Source organism: Dermochelys coriacea, chromosome 13 (genome assembly GCF_009764565.3).
Source record: "Dermochelys coriacea isolate rDerCor1 chromosome 13, rDerCor1.pri.v4, whole genome shotgun sequence".
Lineage (NCBI taxonomy): Eukaryota > Metazoa > Chordata > Testudines > Dermochelyidae > Dermochelys > Dermochelys coriacea.
In genome coordinates, this window is record NC_050080.1 from 955,376 (window position 1) to 981,253 (window position 25,878).

Consider the following 25,878-nt stretch of genomic DNA (forward strand, 5'->3'; position numbering starts at 1 on the left):
GTGGTGCTGGGAGGCAGGATGTTGGTCGAGGACAGTACAAATTGGGGAGCCACGGGCGGAGGGGAAGCTCCTGGGGTCTGTGTGTTGCAGTCTGTGGTGACTCTGGTCTGTGGGCGCTGCAGGGCGACCAGTCAACATGGTAAGACCCTGTGCGGGAACGGCCTGGCAGCAGATGGCGCGGCCTGGGTTTGTTCTCGCAGAGTCTGGCGTCGGGGAGCTGGAGCCGGGCTGGTTGGTGGGGGCACCTGTGCGCGTTCCCCCGCTGGGATTTGGCCAGCTCAGGCATGTGCCCGTTGGAGAGGCTGGCACAGGAGCCATGGGACGGTCAGGTCCTGCAGGGCAGAGATTATGCTTCAGGAGAAGCCACTGCCTACGGGAACGTGCACCCGGGCGAGAGCGCTGAGCACAGGGCGGCTCCTGATCAGAGCGTTAGCAGGGGGAAGTCAGTTGGGCTGGTTGTATGAGATCAAGGCGGATCGGGGCTGCAGGGACAAGGTCCCTGCGGGTGAGGGGTGTTGGGGCATTTGGGAAAACAAGGTGATGATGTTGCGATTTGCAGAGTTTTGTCCCATACTGTATCGCCCCCTCCCCCCGAATGGCGCCGCCCCAGGGATGTGGAACAGGGCACAGTTACTAAGGGGCCCAGAGGGCTGGGTGAGGAATGGGCAGGGATGCTCCCATCTCACTCAGCTGGAGAGGAAGCCCTGAGGCAGCCCCTGTCCTAGCATCCCATCCCTTGGGTGGGGCAGTGCTGCACTGGGGGCAGGAGGCTGCGTTTCCACTCCAAGGAAGCAGAGGTCTGGCTGGGATTCAGGAGCAGCGCTGAGCACAGCAGGCTGGCCAGTAAGATGAGCTCTGGGTCATGGGACACCCGTCTGCAGGCCTGCAAGCTCCCGCCAGCTGCCTGGCCCTGGCCCTCAAGGAGTAACTCAAGCTGATTCCCAACAGGTGCGTGGGCCTGGCGTCCCGCTGCTCCCCTAAAAGGGAGCCGAGTCTCTGCTAAGAATAGCCGCGCACGCCCAGGCCTGGGAACGCCCAGCCCGCGGGTCCCGTTGCAGGTGTCGATGGAGCAGCCTGGGCTGGGCTAGTGACCAGGCAGCCAGCAGAGCTGGGAGCCGGGCGCTCTGACTAATGCCCAGCCGTGAGGCTGCTCCCCCCAATCCCAATGACCAGAGAGGGAGAGGAGTTGTGGGGGGAGCAGAGGATTGTGGGGAGTGGGGGAGCTACCCCTGGAGCTGAGCCTGAGGGCAGGTCATGGCAGGGAGGGAGCCGGGTTCCAGCAGCAGCAACTGGCCATGGGTGGCCTGTTCACGCAGGCCCCTCCCCGCGGCCTGCAGGATCTCGGGGCCAGCCGCAGAGCTCACAGGCTGCTTGGCAGCCCTGCAGGGGCTGGCTGGGGACCCCGCCCAGGACAGTGCACAGCTGACAGGTCTGTGTAAATCACGCAACACGCCCACGCCTGCCTTTCCCTGGCACACGCCCTGCACCCAGGCCATGGGGTGCCCATGGATCATGGTGGGCAGTGCCCTGGGTGGCAGGTGCTCTGTGGCAGGGCTCTGGGACGTGCGACTGAGTCCAGAATTGCATGGCTCTGGGCTCAGGTGCTGGGGCTGTGTTGGGGAAGGGGTGGCAGTGCTCAGCCTTGGGGTCTGGGTGTGTGTGGCACAGGGACCCGCCTCGCCTGCATCCTGCTGCGGAGAGGGGACAGACCCGGCAGCTCCCCGCCTGCTGAGAGAAGAGGCAGCAGGGCCCGGGCTGGGGCTCTGGGTGAGCAGCTGTTCTGTTTGCCTTGCAGACGACAGACCAGCAGGCGGAAGCGCGGTCCTTCCTCAGCGAGGAAATGATTGCGGGTGAGTGTTACCGAGCCCCTCTGGGCACTGGGCAGGAGGGGCTGTCAGAGCTCCCCGCAGAGAGGGGAAGGACAGGAGCTGCTGGCCCAGGATGACCAGAAGGGGACCTGCCCGCAGGACCTGCCCTCTCTTGGGAAGGGAAGAGGGCGATACGCCTGACCAGCACATCCTACTCCCAAGCCTGGGTGGGCACTGTCTCTATGGGTCTGCCCACTCCTTGGTACCCAGGGGATGTTAGGGGCCCAGAGCCGAGCAGAGCGATGGGCACGGGGCAGAGCTGAGGATCGTTCTCAGCTGCTGGGAGCTGGGCAAGCTCCCTGCTAACTCGGCCCTGTCCTGCAGAGTTCAAGGCCGCCTTTGACATGTTTGACGCGGATGGCGGTGGGGACATCAGCACCAAGGAGCTTGGCATCGTCATGCGCATGCTGGGGCAGAATCCCACCAAGGAGGAGCTGGATGCCATCATTGAGGAGGTGGATGAAGATGGTGAGCAGCATCTTCCACTTGGAACAATCCCTGCGGAGGGGGCCGGGGCTGGTGGTTCCTGACCTCAGGGCGGCTTCTTCCCACAGGCAGCGGCACCATCGACTTCAAAGAGTTCCTGGTCATGATGGTGCGCCAGATGAAGGAGGATGCCAAGGGCAAGTCGGAGGAGGAGCTGGCAGAGTGCTTCCGCATCTTTGACAAGTGAGTCAGCTCCGCCGGCCTGGCTCGGAGGACGTGCGTTTCCCCCAGCGCGGCTGGGGGCGGGGACCTGCAGTGACCAGCCCAGCGTTGGTGGGGTCACATCACTGCCGAACTCTTTTGAGTCCCGCTGCCCCCGCAGGCTGCAGGAAGGTCCCTGGCCCAGTGGCCATTGACCAGGCTGCCTCACCCATGGCCACAGACCCCTGTGCCCTAACGTTGCTGCCTCCCTCTCAGCCCAGGGGACGCCCGTCTCTGCCCCAAGTTCCACCTGAGCCTCAGTCATCCAGGCTCCTGCGCTGGCTGCACCAAGTGGGTCGGCTTCTAGAGCAGGGGCCAGGCTGGGGGCCCAGAGTCTCCGGCAGCCCCTGCTCTCCGCCCGCCCGGCCAGCCCTGCTCAGAGCCGCATGCCGTGCCCCCACAGGAACGCGGACGGGTACATCGATGCCGAGGAGCTGACCGAGATCTTCCGAGCCTCTGGCGAGAGCGTGACTGAGGAGGAGATTGAGGAGCTCATGAAAGATGGGGACTAAAACAATGACGGACGCATCGACTTTGATGGTGAGGCCCAGGGCTCCCTCACCCAGGCTTTGTGGGGCTGTCCAGGGCAGCTCTCATGCCCCCACCCTTGGCTGGGCTCCTCCCTTCCCCAGCCCACCTTGAGCCCTGCAGACCTGTGCTCAGAGCTCTCCTAAGCCCCAGGAGCTCCACCTTCCCAGCCTCTCTACTGAGCTGAGGGATGCCCCCTGCATACAGAGGGGCCACAGCTGGGTGCGGGGGCCAGGGTACGCTGCTAGCCCAGTGCCTGTGAGTGTTGTGCTGCATTACGGGCATGGTGCACCCTCCCCAACCCCAACCCACTCTCTGACCTCCCAGCACCCGCTTCCCAGGCCCCCCAGCTCTGACCAGGTGTCTGGTTGCTTTTGCCTGCAGAGTTCCTGAAGATGATGGAAGGTGTGCAGTAAAGGACAGACATTCCTGCGAGCCAGGCCCTGCTTCCAGCCCTGCTCCATCACCGCACAGCAAAGCCAATCCCACTCTGGGAGCAGCCTCCAGCCAGAGCACCTGGTCTCCCCTGCCCCGCGAAGCGCTCGCTTTGTACAGTTCCACTGCTCCCTGAGACCAGCTCCCTTGTGGCCATGCCCCGGGGCTGGTGGGCTGTGGACTCACCTCTCACATGGCTGGAAAGAGCCTTTTCCCCCATCTGTAAACGCTGTGTATAGTATTGAAGCCTCATTAAAAGAGTCAAAGGTTTGAACCTGCTGGAGCCTGGATTCTAGCTGGTTCTGATACGGGAAGTGGAGAGGGCAGGGGACCCTCTGGCCAGAGAGCCCAGCACAGGCACCCCGGGAGGAGTCTGCAGGAAGCAGGTGGGGGGATGTGAGGTCCCCCAGGGTCATGACACTGGCGTTGGGGAAGGGTGGGGGGAGCACTGCCAGTGCCTGGGGTGGGTATCACCACATGTGGCCGGTGCAGCCCTGCTCACGGCACTTGGTAACTGCTTGTAGCAGCACCTGGCGCACCACTCAGCAAGCAGGGCCATTGTGCCCCACACTGCTGCCACCCACTGACGAGTGGCGCCTGCCCCTGTGCTCACAGCCTGGGTTAGTGCCAGGCAGGCGGGGCTCATCCAGGCAAGCATGGGGTGCAGCTGGGCCTTCTGTGCGTGCAGGGAGCAGCTGGGCTCAGGCCGACTGGGCGGGGCCAGGGGGCTGCACTCTGGGCTGCCTTTCCCACATGGCCGCTGGGGACCAGGCCAGCAGTGAGCTCAGATTTTCCGCAGGGGAGGAGCTCACTCACTGGCAGCTTTGCACCTCAGCACAGGAGCTGCGGTGCAGGAACCAAGCAGCCACCCAGGCCCTCCCTTGTGGGGCTGCAGGGACAGCCGGAGGAGACAGGGCCTGGGACCAGAGCACCACTGAGGAATCCCTTTTCCTCGGGGCAGGGCTGGCCCACAGGGTGCGGCTGGCCCACAGGGGATGGGAACATGGGGGTGCTCTTATTCTGGGGGGGCTGAGTCCCACTGAGCCCCTCCAAGCCAGGGACCTCGGCAACCATCACCAGCCTGGCGTGGCAGACAGGCTGCACAGTGACCCCATGCCAGGGCCCCCTCTGCTCTCCCTTACAGGAGCCGCTTCTGCTCCAGTCACCAGAGCCATCACAGCTCAGGCTGCCGGCCCCACCCCAATGGGTCCCGGGCCAGCCCCTGTGTTGCAGAGCCACATGCATGGCCCCGGGGGACTGCCTCCCCCACAGAGGGGCTTCATGCTTTAGAGGGTCACTTTCAAACAGCCCCTAAATCATTCAGGGTGGGGAGGGAGACAGCCAGACGAGGGCAGACCTTGGGCCGGGGGGCAGGGCCTTTCATCACCCCCTGCTGCCCATGGCTAGCCCCCCCCAACCCGTCAGCAGGTGGGATCCCACAGCCGGGAAGCCCAGAGCCACAAGCACAGGCCATGGCAGCTCCTCACCATGGCATACGGAGACAGGTTCCCACCTAGGAGGAAGATGAAACTTTGGGAGCCTCACAGGCCAGGACTTCCCCCCACCCCCTGGGCCTCATGGGTTAAACCCACCCCCGGAAAACAGCGAGGCAGCACCATGCCCAGTGGCGCCTCTCGCTTGCCTGCCTAGACCTGCTGCAGCTCCCCTGGGACCCCTGAGCCCGCCCCTAACAATCTGCCTCAGGCTCAGCCTGGCCGGCCAGAGGAGACTCCAGCAGTGGGGAGCGAGGGCCCTGCTCCCGGGACTGGGAAGCCGAGGGGCTGGGGTGTGGCGGCTCCGACAGCAAGAGTTTGCAGGGCTGGCTCAGGCCTGTGTCCCCCCCCCCCCGCCCCGAGGGAACTGCATTGCATTACGGTGACAGGACTGGAGCAGGGAGGCGCTACTGGCGGGCGGGAGTCTGGCTCCTCCAGGGAGTGCTGCCAACGGGAGGTCACTCCCCTGAACAGCTCGGCATAGGCCACCTTCCCACTTGGTCCCTGCCTCTTGGAGAACGGCTGGAGCCGACGAGGGGTCCTGCATCACAGACAACAGCAGCCCCCAGCCTGCACGAGGCCCCTAAGAGCCCTTTTTGGCACAGCCCACCAGCGACACCCAGGCGTGGAGGCCCTGGTACCAGCCTGCTGTGCAGCCCAACCCACTGGCTGGTGCCACTTCCCCACCCACCAGCAGGCACTGGAGCAAGCGAGGCACAGCTGAGGCCCTGGTGGAGCAGGTCCTGGCTGGGCTGCATGCGGGCACTGGAGAGGGAACACCCAGCAGCAAGGTCCTTGCCCTGGCAGATGTTCCACGCGCCTGACTCCCGCAACGTGGGGGAGGTGAGGGGTGTGTGTGCAGCCACCCACACCTCCCTGAGCAAAGTCATTGTGAAGCACAACCAGCTGGCGCTGCAGCTGGGGGGCACGTCAGACTCGCCTCAGCTGCGGGATGAGCTGCAGGAGCGGAGCAAGGAGGTGCACGAGCTCAGCAAGGGTAAGGAATTGAGCCCAGCCCGTTATTGCCTGGGGACTGCCTGCCAGGAGCAGGGTAAGAGGAGGGGAGATGCCAGGCTGCCCTGCCTGTGGCTGCCCCATCCCATGGAGCATCTCAGGGGGCACGGCCAATGCTCCCAGCTGAAGGGCAGCACAAAGACAGAGCAGCCTCCAGCCCAGCCCCTGGGTACTCGCTGCACAGGGGCTGTGCGCTGGGCACCTGCTCTTCCCCAGGCCTGGGGCTACAGTGCTCAGACAGCTTGGGCTGGTCTAGCGAAGAGCATAGAACACCCTGCCTGTGGCCAGCTCCTGCTTTCCTCTGCGTTCAAATGGGAGCCCGCTCCCCATTCCGCCTCCCTCTTGTCCTGCATCTTCTGCCCCAGAGCCAGGACTGTCACACCGCAGCAGCAATGGGCAGTTCCAAGAGCTAATGCTTGCATCCCCCACCAGTGCCTTGTCCCCATGGAGAGTAACAGCCAGCTAGCATTGCCGTGTAATGGACCTACTGAGCTCAGGCTGCGGCATTGAGTCCAGAGCTCACCCCTCTGTGAGCCATGGGGAGGGTTGCTTGTTACCCCTCAGAGAGTTAATCTTTAACCTCGTCCCACCCCATTTGACCTGGTAGCTGGGGGTTTCCTTCTAGGAACAGAGGGCAGAGTTCTGCACCTGCAAGGATGTGCATGGGACCACACCCCTAGGTGAGAACACACCATGCAGATGTCTTGGGCAAGCCCACTGGACAAGCACACAGCTGGCACTCAGTGCTCACAGTGTGGTCCTCTATCACCAGGATATTTCATCACAGCTGGCTCCTTGCTAGGACAGCTGTTCAATTACCTTCCACTCAAGCCCATCCAGTGCTTTGCTCTGCTGGCTTCCCTCCCAGGGTTTTTAATACTGAATGCACATCTCCCTGCAGGCCTGCGGAACATGCTCCTAGCTGGGCTGCAGCAGCCGCTGGCCAGCCCAGAGGAGCGGCAGGAGCTGGAGAGGCTGTGGGTGCTATCCCTGTCAGCTCTGGAGCTCTTCCACCAAGACCTGCGCAGAGCCCATCATCTCTGCCAACTCTTCCCCCTGCAGGGGTGGGGGATGCAGCTGCTGAGCACTGGAGTCACAGGGAAGGCCACAGATGGAGGGCACAAGCCCTGGAGGAGGCCAAGCTGCAAGGGCACCAGGAGCACAGAGCAGCTGGGTGCTGCCCCCAGTCTGGAGGAGCAGATTGAGCATGTGGGGGCCATGCTGCTGGAGATGGAGACCAGAGTCAATGTCCCTGTCTGGACAGTGGAGGCCACAGAAGAGACTGGGCCTGAGAGCAGCTTGGCCTTTGAGGCCGAGGGGTCATGCAGCGAGAGGCAGGCTGCAGAGGTGGCAGGTGGCCTAGGGTGCTGTGAGCAGTGTCAGGGCTGGCCTGCGCTCTGCTGCACATTGTCTTGACCATCTACCCATGGCAAGGGGCAGGAGAAAACCCAGAACAAGGCCCCTTGGCCACAGCAGTGAGAGAGACAAGTTCCTTGGAGCGCACAGAGCCCTGCAGGGAGAATCAGGAGGAGGGCTCTGGCTTGGGGTAGGAACAAGTTGGCTGAGGGCTCCCCTGCCAGCAGGGCAGACAGCTCAGTGAACATGTGGGACAGCGTTGACAAGCTGGGTGAGCACTGCAGGCTGAGGGAATGGGTGGTGAAGAGGAGCCATGGCAGAGGAGACCGTGGGGGGATTAATAAACACCATTGTTCTCCCACTTGTGTTCATTCCTGTAGAGCCTGCAAAGTGCCCCGCCCCAGAGAACCATTTCCACACCCACAGCAGTGGTGGTGATGGAGGTCACAGAGATCTGTGCTTGGAATCCCCATCTGCTGAGGTGACTGGCCCCAGGCAGTGGGAGATCAGCAGCTGAGAGCTGCCTCAAGGCAGGGCCAGGCCCTCTTGGTTCAAAATGCCCTGGGCTCGGTTCCTGCCGCAGCATGGCAGCCCAGCCAGAGGGGGTCACCGTGACCCAAGACACCACGCAGCCAAAGGCAAGTACTACAATCTGTGCAAAACCAAAGTTAAAAAACGAGAGTTTATTTATACAGTTAACCATGGGTTCCACCTGCAGAGTTAACTTAAAAACAGCTTATGATACAGAGTCCTGTACAGAGCAGCCAGAGGACAGTTCCAGAGAGCAGACAGGGACGGACAAACAAACAGCTGTGGCTCGGGCAAGCGTCAGGTCTCCTGGCTCTTTGCCTGCTTTGCGTACGTTTCCTGCAGGTATTTCTTGAAGGCTAGGGAGGGAGGGGAGAGCTGTTGGAGAGGGGCAGACTCCAGGACCAGAGGGGCTCACCCTGGGCTTTTGTAGCTCCTGCAGCTGGTGAGAGGAAGTCACCTTGTGATGGGCTAGGAAGGAAGACACCCTCCTCTACTCGGCCAGAGCACAGCAATGAAGCCAGGCTGAGCGAGCGTCCGAGTCCCAGGCCCCCCATCAGGTACAGTCCCTGGGGAGGGTGATTGTTACCCAAACAGGTCTGAAGGCAGCTGTCCGCCCCTCCAGGCCCAGGTGCTGGAGGGCAGCTGTAACCCTGTGCTGGGCCTGCAGGCAGCTCAGCCAGGAGTAGCCCAGAGCCATAGTGCCTAATGGACCCCAACAGGAGACACTCACCTGCTTGGTTCTTCCAGAGTTCGGCCGCATGTGTGTTCAGGGGGCTCTCAATGTTCGGCTCTGAGGATTGGGAGACGGGGGTGGGAGGTCAGTGTGAGAACAGAGAAGGCTGCCTGTTTCTTACACAGCAACACGCCCACCCCACTCCTTAAGAATGGCCCTATGGGTCAGACCAAGGGTCCATCTAGCCCAGTATCCTGTTTGCCGACTGTGGCCAATGCCAAGTGCCCCAGAGGGAATGAACAGAATAGGGAATCATCAAGTGATCCATCCCCAGCTTCTGGCAAACAGAGGCTAGGGACACCATTCCTACCCATGCCGGCTAATAGCTATTGATGGACCTATCCTCCCTGAATTTACCTAGTTCTTTTTTGAACCCTGTCATAGTCTTGGCCTTCACAACATCCTCTGGCAAGCAGTTCCACAGGTTGACTGTGCGTTGTGTGAAGACATACTTCCTTGTTTTAAACATGCTGCCTGTTAATTTCATTTGGTGACCCCTAGTTCTTGTGTTATGAGTAACAAACAACACCTCCTTATCTACTGTCTCTGCACCAGTCATGATTTTATAGACCTCAATCAGATCCCCCCTTAGCCGTCTCTTTTCCAAGCTGAAAAGTCCCAGTCTTATTAATCTCTCCTCATACAGAAGCCGTTTCATACCCCATATAATTTGTTGCCCTTTTTTTGGACCTTTTCCAATTCCAATATATTCCCCCCCCTCCCCGAGATGGGGGCGACCACATCTGTACGCAGTATTCAAGACGTGGGAGTACCATGGATTTATTTATATTGCAGCAACATATTTTCTGTCCTATTATCTATCCCTTTCTTAATGATTCCCAGCATTCTGTTTGCTTTTTTGACTGCCACTGCACACTGAGTGGATTTTTCAGAGAACAATCCACAATGACTCCAAGATCTCTTTCTTAAGTGGCAACAGCTAATTTAGACCCCTTCATTTTATAGGTATACTTGGGATTATGTTTTCCAACATGCATTACTTTGCATTTATCAGCATTAAAGTTCATCTGCCATTTTGTTGCCCAGTCACCCAGTTTTGAGAGATCCTTTTGAAGCTCTTCGCAGTCTGCCTGGGTTTTAACTAGCTTTAGTAATTTTGTATCATCTGCAAATTTTGCCACCCGTTTACCCCTTTTTTTCAGATCATTTAGGAGTATGTTGAATAGGACTGGTCCTAGAACAGATCCCTGGGGGACACCACTATTTACCGTTCTCCATTCTGAGAACTGACCCTTTATACCTACCCTTTGTTTCCTATCTTTCAACCAGTTACCAATCCAGGAGAGCACCTTTCCTCTTATCCTGTGGCAACTCACTTTGCATAAGAGCCTTTGGTGAGGGACCTTGTCAAAGACTTTCTGAAAATCTAACTAAACTACATCCACTGGATCCCCTTGGTCCACATGCTTGTTGACCCCCTCAAAGAATTCTAGTAGATTGGTGAGGCATGATTTCCCTTTACTAAAACCATGTTGACTCTTTCTCAACAAATTATGTTCATCAACGTGTCTGACAATATTGTTCTTTATTATAGTTTCAACCAGTTTGCCAGGTACTGAACTCAGGTTTACAGGCCTGTAACTGCCACGATCACCTCTGGAGCCCTTTTTAAAAACTGGCGTCACACTATCTATCCTCCAGTCATATGGTACAGAAGCCGATTTAAATGATAGGTTACAGACTAGTTAGTAGTTCTGCAATTTCACATTTGAGTTCCTTCAGAACTCTTGGGGGAATACCATCTGGTCCTGGTGACTTATTGCTGTTTAATTTATCAATTTGTTCCTAAACCTCCACTAATGATATCTCAATCTGGGACAGTTCCTCAGGTCCATCACCTAAAAAGAATGGCTCAGGTTTGGGAATGTCCCTCACATCCTCAGCCGTGAAGATTGAATCAAAGAATTCATTTAGTTTCTCCACAATGGCCTTATCGTCGTTGAGTGCTCCTTTAGCACCTCGATTGTCCAGTGGTCCCACTGGTTGTTTAGCATCTGGTCACATGCTCCCCCCCATAATGCCCAGCTCCATTCAACACCCTGTGCCCTCCTCCCCAAGCTCACACCCCAGCCTGCTCGCTGTCAGCTGTAGCTGTCATTCTCTTTGTATCACGGTAGCACCTAGGAGCCCCAGCCACGGACAAAGCCCCGATCATACCCAGCCTTGTACAAACCTAACAAAAGCACTGTCCCTGTCCCAGCGAGCTGACGGTCCCAGTATCGGATGAGACAACAGACCAGGACACAAGGAAATGATGAAGCAATACTGGTCAGCATGATGGGCTGTAGTCAGCCCACCCGTGGGCTAATCATGGTGAACACTTGGAGGCAAGAACATGCTTTGGGCAAGCAAGGGGAGTGAGGAGAGCAAGAGGATACTGCAGTGGGAAAGGGGAAGCCCAGGAACTCAGAGCTGCAGGACACCATGGGGCGATCCCCAAGCAGCCTCACCTCCCAGCAGGCTCTGAATTGACAGCAGGATCGTCCGGACGTCGTAGAGCGCAGACCACTTGTCCTTGAGGATGTCCAGGCAGATGTTGCCCTGCGTGTCCACGTTGGGGTGGTAGCAGGGGGTGAGGAACTTGACAGTGGGGGCATTGTAGGGATACCCATCGGGAAACTCCAGGGAAAGCTTATACCTCAAGTCCTCGTACACCTGGGGAGGGAGGAAATGGAGAGTTAGCGTGAGGGACCCAGGCCCCTCCGTGCCCCAGGCAGGCCCCTGGGGCCCCACTGCACAGCACAGAGTGGCGGGCCATAGGGGGGCTCACCGTCCCAGCGGCGCCATCGATGGTCCCGATCCATCTGAAGAGATTGTCCGACTCGGGGAAGGCGGAGATCCCTTTGTCGCCGGCCATCTGAGCAGAGACGGGACAACGGTCAGGAGCGAGCCCCCGGCGACGCTGCCCCCACCCTCTGCCGCAGCCCCCCTGGGCGGGCCGGGGGCCACCCCGCAGGACCCAGCCAAGACCAGCCCCGCCGAGCCCGGGGTCTGGGCGGCTGCAGCGCTGCCTACTCACCATCAGCGCCATCAGCTCCTGCTGCAGCCTGCGGGGACAGAGGGACACAGGCAGTGAGGCACGGCCCGCCGCCCCCCCGGCCTCGCCAACCCCGGCCCCGCCACCGCCCCCCCAGGGCCCCCCGGCCTCGCCAAACCTGGCCTCGCCCCCCCCGCGCCCGACCTCGCCAACCCTGTCCCCGCCGCCCCCCAGGCCTCGCCAACCCCGGCCCCGCCGCCCCCCCGGGCCCCCCCGGCCCCGCCGCCGCCCCCCCAGGGCCCCCCGGCCTCGCCAAACCTGGCCTCGCCCCCCCCGCGCCCGACCTCGCCAACCCTGTCCCCGCCGCCCCCACAGACCACCCTGGCCTCGCCCCCCCGGGCCCCCCCGGCCTCGCCAACCCCGGCCCCGCCACCGCCCCCCCAGGGCCCCCCGGCCTCGCCAAACCTGGCCTCGCCCCCCCCGCGCCCGACCTCGCCAACCCTGTCCCCGCCGCCCCCACAGACCACCCTGGCCTCGCCCCCCCGGGCCCCCCCGGCCTCGCTCTCCCAGGCCCCCGCCACCACCCCCCCAGGGCCCGCCAGCCCCCCCGGCTTTGCCAATCCCGGCCCCGCCCCCCCTAGACCCCCCGGCCTCGCCGCCGCCGCCCCGGTCCCCGGCCCCGCCGCCCCCGGCCTCGCCCAAGCGCTCAACCAGCCCCAGCCCCGCTCACCGCTTCCCCACGGAGCCGCGGGCCGCGCTGCTGCCGGGCTCGGCCCCCTTGCGGGCGGCGCTGGGCCGGGCGGCGGGGTCCGCGTTCTGCGAGGCCATCGCCGCGCTCCTCGCCTCGCCTCGCCCCGCTCCCGCTCCCGCGCCGCTCGCTCCCGCGCCGGCGTTTGAAACGAACCTCCGCCCCCTCCGCCAATCAGCGGCCCGTTTTGTTTCGATCCAGCCAATCGCGGCTCATCGGGGACGGGGCAACCGGCCTCCGGCTCGATCGGCCCCAGGATTGGCCCGATGGAGCGTCAATTACCCGGGATCGGCTGTGAGTTGCGACGGCGCGGCCGGGAAGGCGGGGCAGGGCCCTTCGAGGGCCAGTGACCAGCCGCCCTCGCGACCCGCGGCTCCCCTCGCGGCCGGGGCCGGAGCGCCGGGGGCCGGGGGCCGGGAGAGGCGCCGCGCTGCGGAGCGGCCTGCAGCGCCCCCCCGAGGCAGACCCGCCCCCCGCGGAGCCCCGGCTCCGTTCGCTGCGGCGGGAGGGGCTCCCGGGGCGGAGCCGAGCCCTTGTCCCCCCCGCGCGCTACTTCACCCAGCCCGCCTCGTGCGGCGTCGTCACCTCCGCCGGCAGCCCCCGCTCCCGCGCCGCCCGCGGCAGGGCGATGGCAGCCGGCTGAGGGGCCCAAGCACGGAGGCAGAGGGCAGCACGGGAATCCAAGCCTGGCCCTCTGCTGTACCAGCCCCGGGCAGCCACTAAAGAACCTTCTGCATGAGGAGGCAGGAGTAGCAGCTCGCACATCCTCTTTCCCAGCTCCTGGCCCCAAGAAGCGGGAGAAACTCTCCTTCCCTCATTAGCTCTGTATAAGGAACAGCTCCGTATCCCTCCTTCCCCATACAGCTATTTCCCCCCCAGTAAATGCCTGCATGGGCACAGCAGGTTCCAGCAGCAGCATTTATTACAAATCTGTTTGTACGCTGAGAGGATCTGAAACAGGAAGTTCACATAGAAAAGTGCAGCTCTGAAGAGAAGCAGAAAGCAGCCAGTAACTTTGCTTACTGCCAGCCACCACCGACTCAGGGGAATGGCCCAAACAGCTCTCAGGAGGTTTAATCACAGCTGCTGCACTGCTTTTCCCTGGGGGCAGCATTCTGCTACCTGGACCACTGAAAGCACAAGCCCCAACATGTCCAGTGAAACACAAAGGAAGGAAAGATAGGGAACGCCCGCCTGCTCCCCCCCCCCCCCCCCGAGTCCATGTTGTGACAGGCTGTGACTGGATGCCGCTTGGCAGGGAGGGTGAGGTTTCTTATGTTTCATGGGTTCCCTCTGCAGCTTGTGGGTCCCCTTCATGGCGAAGTGTCTCCATATATTTCTGCATCTTTTCAGTCATCCATGCAGGTGGGATAAAAGGTTTTAGTTCCTCCAGCTTCAAATCGAGAGAGCTCCTGGTGAGCAAGTGGGAGACAGGAGTGAGCATGTGGGAGGGACACAGACACTGTCTGGTCAGTTTCAGGAAAGCTCAGCACCCCTACTCAGGTAAGATTTTCCAGAGAAGGGGGCTCCCATGAGAAGCCTGATTTTCAGGAGAGTGCACCATGGTGGGCACACACTGGGTGCTGAGAAGTCTCATCCCAGTTGTGGGTGCTGAGCACAAGATCGTGCTGAGATCATCTGGTATAGCACAATACTAGGCAGGACCCACTCTGCTTCCTGGCCTTGCTCGCTCTCTCGCTCCCTGTGGACATGATGACTCCCCCAGCCCCTCCCTGACATTTCTTGTTTCATAAAGGGGAGATGGCAGGGGTTTCAGCACAGCTGAAGTCTTGGTTCCTTGCCTCACCTGTAATCATCGCTGGCAGCCAGATCCTGAATATCCTCCTCTATGAGGAGGTAGGCCTGCAGCAATCGGAAAACAAGAGATGGTTAGGAGCTATTCTGGTTGAACATACACAGGCTAAGAAGATTTTCCACTTGGCTACTCAGAAATGAGATCTGCTGGCATGAAGCAGCGGTGCTAGCTCTGTAAATAGCGCCCATGCCCCAATACCTCAAAGAAACCAGGTCAGGTGTGAGCAGAATTGCTCCTGAGAGTCCAGGGGAAGTGGGTTTCTGCATCTCATGGTTCCACCGTGCTCACTCTTACAAATCCTCCTCATCATAACAGTCGAATCAAAGCTCATGACTTCCTAGGCTGAAGCAACAGTTGCTAAATCTCAGCCCCAGGTGATGAGGTGCAGAGAGTGGCCTGCCAGATAGTGCTCTGAAGGGGCTACAGCATGGATGAGCCCATCAGAAAACCCAGCCCCCTGGAATCCCTGTTGCTTATTGCACTGGGTTCTGCTTATTTGCACACACTAATTCTGAGCCAGTTTACTTTACGATTCTCTCCCCGTTCCCACCAGGATCCCAGGCTGTGGCAGGAGCCAGCCCTGGCCACACTCACCATCTTGCCCCCTGTGGCCCTCATGTGCTGCTGTTCTGCCAGCCAGTGCTTGTCTTGAGGATCAGCCGCGTACTGCAACAGAGCAGCAAGGTGAGAACACCACGATCAACACACAACATCTGTAGCCACCATCATGGGGTAACTTCTGGGTGTGGACACAGAGTCCAGGCCCAGTCCTCTGTGGAAACCCAGGGGGTAACCCCACGTGTCCCAGTAAGAGATTTTCCTGTGAATGAGGACTCAGCCCCATCCTGCTTACTCCTCAAAGCAAAGCCTCCTGTGCCAGGCAAATTCATCACCCCACAGGAAGCAAGTCTAGTGTATTACATTCGCTTTAATACAATTTTTCAATCTATTGTGAGGTAATGTCCACAATGTACAGAACGTCCCTGCCCCGGGAGCCGACTAGCAACATCAGCAGGGTGTGAGGGGGCAGAACATACAAGCACAAGTATACATTCCCCACCCCCGTCACAGGCAACTTCTGAGCAAACCCCCAAAAAAGCATTGTGCTGAGGTTTCTGACCTTAAAGAGATGGGGGTGTTTGATGTAGAGTCGCCCTCTGGTTCCTCCCATTCCAAGAGCCCTGAAACAGGAACATGGCGGAGTGAGGGAGTTAGGCCTGTGCACAGGGGCAGCTGAAGTGTGATGTATGGAGGCTTCCTTCTGTCCCCGGAGCCCGTGTCCTTCCCACTCTGCTTCAGAGTGCAGAGAGATTTAACTAGTGAGAGGAGCACCATGGGCTCCAGCCCCAGAGGCAGTGCTGCTGCCCCCTTCTTCCCCTTACCCAGAACCAGGGGGCACACAGCCAGCACCCCACAGGGCGATTCCTTACTTGTTTGCTCGAGATCCCAGCACAAATGTCGTGGATTCAGTCAGCCGGGCTGGATCCCACTAAAGAGCGATTGGGAAAGGGGCAGAGATTAGAAACTCAACAGATACAGATCCAACACCCCTTCTTTGAGCCTCAGATTTCTGTAGCAAACTCCTGCAGGGGCCCCGCTGGCTCTGGTGGGCTCCACAGAGGGGAAAATACGCCTCATACCTTGACTGATCGAACAGGCAGTGGAGTTTCTCTGGCCTTCCCAGCAGAACGTGCTGCCCTGGGACAGATCATCCATAGCCAGGAGGAATCTACGTCCTCCGAGCTGCTGGGCTGCACCAAGGAGTGCTCGCAGGCTGTACATATGGAGGCCGCAGATGAAAGCCTCCACCCAGCCCATTGCTCTCCCTGCTTTGTCATTGCAGGGAGGTGGCAGAGCTGGGTAAAGCCTGGCCTAGAATCAGCCTCTGTTCCTGTAGGTGGTAGCACGATCACTGCCAGAGGCAATGGGGAGAAGGGAGGCTGCATGGAGCACTACTGAGCCAAGCCCAGAGAAAGGACAGCCAGCTGCACGCTATACCTTTGGTCCCTCCCGGCGCACTGGCTCACAGGATTTGAGCTTCCACCTGAAGGGGAAAGAACAAAAATAGTTCTGAATTCCCAGAACTTGGCTCATGCCAAGAAGCCACAAAAGAATTTAAATCAACACTGGATAAAAAGCACTAGGAAAGGGCCTGCCAAGAGCAGACCCCGTGGGGAGGGCTGGTCATCCACAGTGTGTTGCCAGCCGTAGATTTTACTTATCCAAGCTGCCTATAGCTAAAACGAGTCTGCTCTCCTGATCGGGATATACATTCCCTCCCCCTCTTCAGACAGAGCACCCTTGAATATCCCTCTGCCCCCACACCCCCATTTCTCTGGTGCTGGCTCCACTTTCGCATCAACTCCTCTCCTCTCCAGAGTCCCACAAGACTCACAGCCCTCTGCTCTCTTGCATCTCCCCTGGCTCCTCTGATCCCTGCCTTGAACCTTACCCTGACAATATTCAGCCACACATATTTCAGGCCCTTCCATGACCCTCCCCCACGGCCTCTCTGATCAGGCTCATTTAGCTGAAGAAAAGCTGGCAGGTCTCACACACACAAATGCTTCTCTTGGCCAGGAGGAGCTTCCAAGTTGAGCTCCAGACACCCCTCTTCCTTCTTGACTCAGACCTTCCATTTCCCTCCAGAGGCCCTACCTTGAATGCTACGCTTGACCATGAGTTTTCCTCTACATCCCCCATGGCTGCAAATCTCTCATTGCCACCTGCATGACACACTGCCCCTGTGTGCAGTTGCCTTGACTCGGCCCAAATCCTATGCAGGTCTCCACCTTCTCGGCAGATCTTCATCACCTCTGTTACTGCAATTTCCTTCTCTATGGCTTCTGAGTCCCTGCCCTCCTGTCTCCAGCACATGCACTATGCTTCTGCCTTCTCATTGGCAGGGAGTGGGGCCATAGCACTCCCATCTACAGGCTCCTCATTCGCTTGTTTGAGCTTGCATTTAAACCCCTTCATGGCCAGGCTCCAGCCGACCACGTGTATCTTCACTCCCCTCGCCTGAGCCTTCTGTTTGCCCATATGCACAATCTCACCATAGCCAAGAACCTTCTGCCCTGCTGCTCTCATGTTTGGAACTGCCTTCCTGTAGGATTTAGACTCAGAGAGAGCACGAGTCAACCTCAGCTGAAAGCATCTCGCCCACTTGCGTGATCCATTTGCATGAGACACACCAGGAGAGAGAGAGAGAGAGCTAGGCTGCCCTACGCCCTTCCTCAGCCAACTTGTGTCTCCCCTCTTATCTCCACACTTACGTGGCCACACCTGAGGCTCCACGATCATTCAGCAGGCTCTGCCCTGGAGGTCGCCCCTTCCTCTGCAAGAGAGAAATCCCTCATTAGCTCACTCACACAGCACTCAGGTGAGAAGCACACATATGCATTCCCTGCTGGGAAGGCGGTTCTCCCAACCATGAGGAAACTGTTCAGAGCAGCTATTAAGAAACGCAGAGACTGGGCAAAAGGAGCCAGCATTCCTGAGTAGAGTGGGAGCCACAGGCTGCCCTGGGGACTTCCCCCTTTCTAACCCTCTCTCAGCAATAGGGAGGGAGCAGCCAGTGAGGCCTGCACAAGAAACGAGGGCCAAGCTTCCTCATGAGGCAGTGTATTGGGGTGGAGTCCTTGTATGGGCCTTACCTTTTTGGGAACAGGGCTTCCTCGCCGACTAGATTCCTCTTCCATCTGCCGGGCACGCTGGCAAAGAAATTAGCCATCGGATGAACACAGCCCTTCTCCCTCATGGAAGCACCCTAGCCACCCAGACAACTACCCTCTTCTCCGTTGCACCCAGAAATGCATGCCACTCAAGCAGGTAGCGCCACCCCAGCCTGATCCTTAGAGATGGGCACATGGGGTTCTACCTGCCCAAGGCAGAGACCAGGCCTGGGCCCATCCTCTCCCAGCCTTCACTCTCCCCAGTTCCATTTCCTCATCAGAAGGACTGACAGAGAGGCAAGAAATCCACTTACACAGAGGTCTCCTCTGCAGTCAGGTGGCTTTACAAAGGACAGACTGGCTAGGAGATCCCTGCTCCACCCCCTTACTTGTTCTGGTTCCATTTCTTGATCATCATTACCAGCACATAAGAATCTAATACTGCTAGGGGCCTCTCCTAGCTTCTGCCAAGCCACTGCTAGAGAAAAAGTAATTAGAAGCCCAACCCCAGTCTCCCAGCCCAGGTCCCTGAAGTTCAGCCCTCTGTGATAGCAGCTCTACCTTTGGCACTGACTGCTCGTGGGTCAGTCTGGGTATCACCTTCTTGCCATCAGAGAACAGCAGCTTGGCCTGTGGGGAGAGAGGGAAAGGTTATCTGCCTCCAGGAAGCTGCTGTACTTCAGGGCCTCCAAGAGGGCCAGGAAGGAAGCTCGATGTGGGACAGGTTCTCTCCCCGAGAGGCATTCACAGATGGGTTTGATTCCTATAACAGCTTTTACACACGGCGTATCTGGCTCAGATCACTGGAATAACATGAACACAGAGTCTCAAAGGCCAGAAGGGACCTGGCTGATCATTTAGTTTGACACCACCCCCACTCTCCCAATAACACAGGCCAGAGAACTTCCCTGAATTAATTCCTGTTTGACCTGGAGCAGATCTTCCAGAAAAACATACAAGTATGATTTTAAAATGTCCAGTGATGGAGAATCCACCACGACCCTTCATACATTGTCACAATGGTTAATTACTCTTGCTGTTAATAATTTGTACCCTATTTACAGTCTGAATATTCTCGCTTCAATTTCCAGCCATTGGACTGTGTTAGACTTTCATCTGCTAGACTGAAGAGCCCCCATCAAATTTCTGTGCCCCAACTGGGTACTTATACACTGGGATCAAGTCACCCCTTAACCTTCTCTTTAAGCTAAACAAATTGAACTCCTTGAGGGCAGGTTTTCCAATCCCTTAATAATTCCCATTGCTCATCTCGGAGCCCCCCTGTCCAGCATCCCTCCTGACTTGTCGACATCAGAACTGGCCACAGTAGCGGCTGAACCAGTGCCAAATACAGAGTTAATGTAACCGCTTTATTTGACTTCCCCCTCTTTCTACATCCGAGGATAACATTAATCCTCTTGGCCACAGCATCACACTGGGAGCTTGTGTTCAGCTCATTATCCACACTAGCCCCAAGTCTTTTTCAGAGTCACTGCTTCCCAAGCTAGAGTCCCTCACTCTGTAAGAATGGCCCACATTCTTTATTCCTAGATTTATATGTTTACACTGAGCCATATTACATGCCTATGGTTTGCTTGCACCCAGCTTACCAAGTGATCCAGATCGTTCTATCAATGACCTGTCCTTTTCATTATTTACCACTCCCTGCATTTTTGTGTCATCTGCAAACTTTATCAATGATGATTTTAGGTTTTCTTTCAGGTCATTGATAAAAACGTTAAACAGGGTGGGGCCAAGAACTAATCCCTGCGGGACCCCACTAAAAGCACACCTGCTTGATGATGAGTGCCCGTTTACATTAGAGAGCTGTCACTTACCCCTTTTGAAATCCAGTTAATGTGTGCCATGTTAATTTTGTATCATTCTAGTTTCTTAATCAAAATGTACAGTACAAAGTCAAATGCGTTACAGCCACATTAGTATATATAAGGTACATCAACACTATTACCTTTATCAACCATACTTGTAACCTCATAAAAAAAGATACCAAGTTTAGTGTCACAGGATCTATTTTCCATAAGCTCACACTGTTTGGCATGATTTAAAGGAGGGTACAATAATTATTTATTAAATCGAGCCCTCACTTCAGACCCATCAGAAGATTAAGATATGCTTCGTGCAGAGAGTGGCTTCTGTTGTAACATGTTAGTAAGCGCTCTCCAACTCTCTAGGGTTCAAACTCTGGCAGAGGAAAGGCAAAGCTGATTATTCACTGGGAGGTTGTAGCTCCTCTCTATTAATGAGCAGAAAATTGTGAAATCCAATTAAGATCAATTTATTTACTTCAGTTTAAGATTGGAGAGAGGCCTCTCCTGGAATGTAGGTGCCCCAACAGATAATTAATATTACAAACAAACCCTAGCAGCATTAGAATAATCTCAAAGATAGGAACTCAGTCAGTCAGCCACCTACACAGTGGACTCCTCCCCGCTACTTCCTCATTCTGAGCAGCAGAACCTCAGCCCCTCCAAACCCACGCCAAACAGAGGACTGGGCATTGTGCCTCCAAGGTCACCACGTTTGGGTGTTTCAGACCAGGGAGAACAAGTTCCAGAGTCCGGGGGCCCCTCACAGACAGTGCCCTGCCAACCGCCCTCTCTGTTCTATAACTAAAGGGATCCAATTTGAGTGCCCCTCCAACAGAAGCGGTGGAGGCCTGGCTCAGGGAGAGAGGTGTGGATCCCTGAGGTAAGGCCAGTCCCAGGCTATTTAGGGCTGCAGAGACCTATGGACAGCCAGTGCTGAACCCGGAGCATGGGGTCATGTGCTCCCAGAAAAGTGCCCCGCTCAGTAAGTAAGTGCCACGTTCTGCACCACCGCCAGTCTCCAGCTGGCTGTAAGGGGCAAACCCATGCCGAGCACATGGCAATAGTCTGATCTTCAGGTGCCTTAAGCCTGGAGAACAGTGTCACGATCTGGTCGTGAAAGGGAAGGTCCCGACCTCCTGGCCAGGCATGGCTGGTGTGAGGCTGACTGGGTTACAGCGGTGTTGGAATCATCCCACCGCTGCTGGGGGCCTAGAATCACCCCTGAAATTCCTTGTTGGTTAGCTTTGCATTAACCAGACTTGGACAGAACTAGAGAAAGGGGTGGGAGGGGAGAAGCAGCTCAGAGCTGGCTCCATACCCCGGCTCCTCATCCATGTCATGTTTATGAAGCCAACATTACCACAGTGTGCATGAGCTGGAGAAGAGCATGCAGTTCCTTCCACCAGAGCCCTCTGCTGGCTGATCCATACAACCAGCTCTCCCTAGGTCAGGGATACTGAGACCTCAGTGGTTCAGGAGCCAAATTAGCGATCAGCATTACCGAAAAGAGCCACAGGAGTGTGAATTCATTGTTTCATTTACTGTATAATTCTCGCAGCAAAATGATTGACCATGTATTATTTTATTAGCTACAACTGCTTAATAACACAATAAAAGCCCCCTGATTGGTTAATAATTAAATCACACACGTCTTAATATCATTAAAGAGCTGCAGGAGACACAATAAGGAGCCACTGGTGGGTGTGAGCTGAGTATCACTGACCTAGATACAAAGGCATGCGTTAGCAAGGACATTTTGTACTGTGAGGTTTTGGGCACCCAGCCTGTGATTCTCTGCATCCTCAGGAGATTGTGGGGCAGATATTTCCATCCCTGTGTTCTTTCTTACCAGGCTACTCCCAGAGGGCAGTGACCCCAGCTGTGTGTGGCAATGGCACATCCCTACCTGTTCTAGGCAGCTCCGACATGTTTCCTGGATGAGCTGCTCTGCATCCACCTCCTCCCCGACATTCTCTTTCACGTTAACTGCTGCCTTCTGGAAAAACTGGAAAGGGGCCCAAGAGATGGTTAGAATGACGCTGGCTGCTCTAACCTCTTTCCAGAGGAGGCTGCCTCCTGGGGACAAGGCTCTCATCTGCACAGACAAAGTCAGGGGCTGGTGACTCCAGCAGCCACTTCTGCTCATGCTACAACCAAATACTGTATGGTCAGCACTGAGCACCCGAGATGCAATCCCATCAGGAAGTTCTGTGCCCCTTGGGAGCAGACTCCATCCTCTCTGGTCACTCGCTGTTGTCCACCAGAACTTGTTTTTAAAGTTTCATCTTAACTGTGTGCATTTCGACTCCTCCAGAAGGGATTGGGAGACCTCTGAGTGGGACCCTTTCAGGGTTAGACTGAGCAGCCCCCACCTGCCTTTCTTATCCAGTTCACAAGGTTGTGGTGTGTATGTAAAGAGGGCTACAGGGCTGGGGTTTCACTGGGTCAGTGCCTAGTAGCACAGGCTGGAGGTAGAAGAAGGCTGAGGTCCACCTAAGAGATTTCCCTTTCCTAATGAGCTTTTACCTTCATGTATTTATTGAAGACTATTTGGATCTCCTCATTGATACTAGGCTGCAGAACAGCTCGCAGCAAATCCATGGAGACAATAGGATCTGTAAAGCTGAACATGAGACAAATTAGTCCAACCGCCCTTACTGCCCCACACAGCTCAGAAAATCCCCAAGGCCCAGAATCCCACTCTACAATGCTGTTCCAAATGTTCTCACACACATGGATGTCCATCAGAGTTCACAGACCTCTACAAAGGACACAACTCTAACAACACAGGCTGCAAGCTTATTTCCACACCAAACCTAGCAGCAGAATTACCCACTGACTCCAAACCTAGGTCTCCCAACAGAAGAGAAGTGCTGGATACAACACCCCTATGAATTCATCACTGCTTCAAGTGTCAGCTGGAGAGGAGTGTGGTTTGCAAGTATAACTGGGTTCAAAGAAGAACTAGATAAGTTCCGGGAGGATAGGTCCACCAGTGGCTATTAGCCAAGATGGTCAGGGACCAAACTTCACGCTCTGGATGTCCAGATAAACTGGATAAACTTCTGACTGCCAGAAGCTGGGATTGGATGACAGGGGATGGGATCACTTGATAATTTCTCTGATCATTCCCTCTGGGGTACCTGACATTGGCCTCTGTTGGAAGCCAGGATACCGGGCTAGATGGAGCATTGGTTTGACCCAGAATGGCTGTTCTTATACTCATTTGAATCTCCATTTCACCAAGATTGAATAGGCTGCTGAGCCAGTGACCTGTGCTACCACTAGACTCCGGGACATCTCACAGTGACCACCATCACTTGGCAATTGTAGAGCATTTCAGTCTTCAAAGCACTTTATGCACATTTCAGAGTAGCAGCCGTGTTAGTCTATATCTGCAAAAAGAAAAGGAGGACTTGTGGCACCTTAGAGACTAACAAATTTATTTGAGCATAAGCTTTCGTGAGCATAAGCTTTTGTGAGCTACAGCTCACTTCATCGGATGCATCCGATGAAGTGAGCTGTAGCTTACGAAAGTTTATGCTCAAATAAATGTGTTAGTCTCTAAGGTGCCACAAGTCCTCCTTTTCTTTTTATGCACGTTACTTCCCTGGGTAAAGAGCCCCATTTTACAGACAGAGAAACCAAGACCGAGATCAACAAAATGCCTTGCTCAGCACCGCACAACGCGTTAATGGCGGACCCAGGATTAGAATTTGGGAGTTCCCATACACTGCCTCTCCTCAGTCCTCTAGACAATGTTGCTTCTTCCTGGTATTAAACCCCATTTAATGTGGAGGAGGAAGAGGAGGAGGAGGAGAATGCACAGCAGCAAGCAGTGAATCCGTTCTCCCCGGTAGCCAGGAGCTTTTCATCACCTTGGAGGCAATACCCTCCCAAGGCGGGATCCCCAAGCCTCAAGCCTGAAGCCCTCTAGAGGATGTTGCTTCTTCCTGGTATTAAACCCCATTTGTTCGGGTTTAACCCTATTGTTTAGTGGGTCTGGTGGGTGGCCGAGGAGCTTCTTTTTAACTGCCTGAGACAGGAAAATCCCCGAGTGCCTGCGCACCTCGGGATGCGGCGAGTGCACACACCAGAGAGCCGTGAGGAAGCCCGAGGCACCTCGAGAAGCAGCCAGGCCGCCAGGAGAGCCCTGGGCCTGGAGGAGCGAGGCGGGCGCCGGCTGCCGAGCGCGGCCCCTCATGGCAGCAGCCCACGGCGACGAGCCCGGCCCCGGAGGCTGCGCGCTGCCGGGGCAGCTGGTACCTTGTTGTCATCTGCGAGCGCCGACCCCGCCGCTGCACCTGGCGGTGCTTGATCATGATGTTCCAGGGGCTCTGCAGGGGGAGGAGCAGAGGGGGTTGGAGCTGGAAGTGCCCAGAGAGGGGCCCGCACCCGCCCACTTCAGGGCCCCGGCGGGGGCACGGATGGCCCCCGAGATCGGGGGGGCGCTCTAGGCTCTCAGGCAAACGCTACAGGCCGCTCCGAGCGCAGGGGCCGCCCCGCCCGGGCTCTGCTTTACGGCGGGGGCGGGCGGACACGGACGGCGCCGCCCCCCGGCTCTCAGCGTGCTCACCAGCTGCCCGTCCCCCTCCTGCGGGCCCCCTTCCCCCGGCGGCGCCGGCTGCTGCTCGGGATCCCGGGCGGCCCCCATCCCGGCTCCGCGGCGCCCCCGACCCGCCGCACCGGAAGGAGCGGGACCGACCGCACGTCATCACACTGCGACGCCTCGCCCGCAGGAGCGCGACGGCTGCCATGGCAACCGCGCCGCCATCTTGTGGCGAGGTTGGGGGCTGGGTCCCGTCAGCGCCGGGCTCTGCCCCCCCCGCTCTCCCGCGGGGCCCGCGGCCGCACAGCGCGAGCCGGGCGCCCCCCCCCGGCCGGGCCGGTCACGGCGCGCAAAGGCCGGCCCGCGCTGCCGGTGCCGCTCGCCTGCGGCCAGCCCCGGGGAGGCCCGGGCCGGAGACACGCTGCGAGGCCGTCAGACCGGCCAGCCTGGGCCAGACCGCGGCTCCCTCTCGCCCCGCGTCCTGTCTGCCGACCGGCCAGCGCCCCCGGGGGAGTGAGCAGAACAGGGCACCGCCGAGTGACCCCGCCTCCGGCAGACACGGGCTCGGGGCGCCCTCCCTGGCGAATAGCCATTGGTGGACCCGGCCTCCCGCCACTTACCGAGTTCTTTATTGCACCCTGTCATGGTCGTGGCCTTCACAGGGTCCTCTGGCAAGGAGTTCCACAGGTCGACGCTGCGTTGCGTGAAGACATACTTCCTTGTCTTTGTTTGAAACTTGCTGCCTGTTCATTTCAGTTGGTGACCCCTAGTTCTTGGGGTTTCAGAGGAGCAGCCCTGTTAGTCTATTCGCAAAAAGAAAAGGAGGACTTGTGGCATCTTACAGACTAACAAATTTATTAGAGCATAAGCTTTCGTGAGCTACAGCTCACTTCATCGGATGCATTTAGTTCTTGTCTTCTGAGAAGGAGTAAAGAACGCTTCCTTATTTACTTTCTCTACACCAGTCATGATTTTATATCCCCCTTAGTTGTCTCTTTTCCAAGCTGAAAAGTGCCAGTCTTATTAATCTTTCCTCATACGGGAGCCGTTCCAGACCCCCTATCATTTTTGGTGCCCTTTTCTGAACCTTCTCCAATTCCAATATATCTTTTTTGAGATGGGGCGACCACATCTGCACACAGTATTCAAGATGTGGGCGTACCATGGACTTATATAGGGCAATACAATATTTTCTCTTATTATCTATCCCTTTCTTAATGATTCCCAGCATTCTGTTTGTTTTTTTGACTGATGCTGCACATTGAGTGGATGTTTTCAGAGAACTATCCACAATGACTCCAAGATCCCTTTCTTGAGTGGTAACAGCTAATTTAGACCCCATCATTTTATATGTATAGTTGGGATTATGTTTTCCAATGTGCATTACTTTGTGTTTATCAATACTGAATTTCATCTGCCATTTTGTTGCCCAGTCACCCAGTTTTGTGAGATCCTTTTGTAGCTCTTCACAGTCTGTTGGGGACTTAACTATCTTGAGTAGTTTTGTATCTGCAAATTTTGCCACCTTTCTGTTTACCCTGTTTTCCAGATCATTTATGAATATATTGAATAGGACTGGTCCCAGAACAGACCCTGGGGGACACCACTATTTACCTCTC

The 25,878-nt window shown here is 57.0% G+C and overlaps 4 protein-coding genes across 5 annotated transcripts; 2 read left to right on the forward strand and 2 right to left on the reverse strand.

Annotated features, from left to right (window-relative positions):
• Nucleotides 1-1,435: 1,435 nt before the first annotated feature.
• On the forward strand, nucleotides 1,436-3,930 carry LOC119842018 (troponin C, skeletal muscle-like). Its single transcript, XM_043495917.1, is given in 6 exon segments — nucleotides 1,436-1,601; nucleotides 1,796-1,850; nucleotides 2,193-2,336; nucleotides 2,423-2,537; nucleotides 2,959-3,095; nucleotides 3,468-3,930. Coding segments are annotated over 6 exon segments (579 nt in total). The 5' UTR covers nucleotides 1,436-1,505; the 3' UTR covers nucleotides 3,500-3,930.
• A 1,353-nt stretch (nucleotides 3,931-5,283) lies between these two features.
• On the forward strand, nucleotides 5,284-7,900 carry LOC119842315 (regulator of G-protein signaling 9-binding protein-like). Its single transcript, XM_038370278.2, has 2 exons — nucleotides 5,284-6,008; nucleotides 6,927-7,900. The coding sequence occupies exons 1-2, from the start codon at nucleotides 5,768-5,770 to the stop codon at nucleotides 7,439-7,441; spliced, it is 756 nt and encodes a 251-aa protein (XP_038226206.1). The 5' UTR covers nucleotides 5,284-5,767; the 3' UTR covers nucleotides 7,442-7,900.
• Nucleotides 7,901-8,044: 144 nt separating this feature from the next.
• On the reverse strand, nucleotides 8,045-12,539 carry LOC119842001 (ubiquitin-conjugating enzyme E2 C). Its single transcript, XM_038369876.2, has 6 exons — nucleotides 12,374-12,539; nucleotides 11,686-11,713; nucleotides 11,437-11,523; nucleotides 11,117-11,321; nucleotides 8,643-8,702; nucleotides 8,045-8,268 (listed from the first exon to the last, which is right to left on the reverse strand). Exons 1-6 carry the CDS (start codon nucleotides 12,469-12,471, stop codon nucleotides 8,210-8,212), a joined length of 537 nt encoding a protein of 178 aa, XP_038225804.1. The 5' UTR covers nucleotides 12,472-12,539; the 3' UTR covers nucleotides 8,045-8,209.
• Nucleotides 12,540-13,295: 756 nt separating this feature from the next.
• LOC119842289 (deoxynucleotidyltransferase terminal-interacting protein 1-like) lies at nucleotides 13,296-24,420 on the reverse strand. 2 transcript variants are annotated; one of them, XM_038370226.2, is made up of 13 exons: nucleotides 24,287-24,414; nucleotides 23,977-24,047; nucleotides 22,237-22,333; nucleotides 21,617-21,715; nucleotides 18,443-18,511; nucleotides 17,864-17,920; nucleotides 17,483-17,544; nucleotides 16,206-16,251; nucleotides 15,638-15,696; nucleotides 15,328-15,388; nucleotides 14,802-14,873; nucleotides 14,199-14,254; nucleotides 13,296-13,803 (listed from the first exon to the last, which is right to left on the reverse strand). In XM_038370226.2, the coding sequence occupies exons 1-13, from the start codon at nucleotides 24,362-24,364 to the stop codon at nucleotides 13,665-13,667; spliced, it is 966 nt and encodes a 321-aa protein (XP_038226154.1). In that variant the 5' UTR covers nucleotides 24,365-24,414; the 3' UTR covers nucleotides 13,296-13,664. The 2 variants fall into 2 exon arrangements, with proteins under 2 accessions (XP_038226154.1, XP_038226157.1); XM_038370229.2 differs by lacking the exon at nucleotides 21,617-21,715 and having other exon boundaries at nucleotides 24,287-24,420.
• Nucleotides 24,421-25,878: the final 1,458 nt, after the last annotated feature.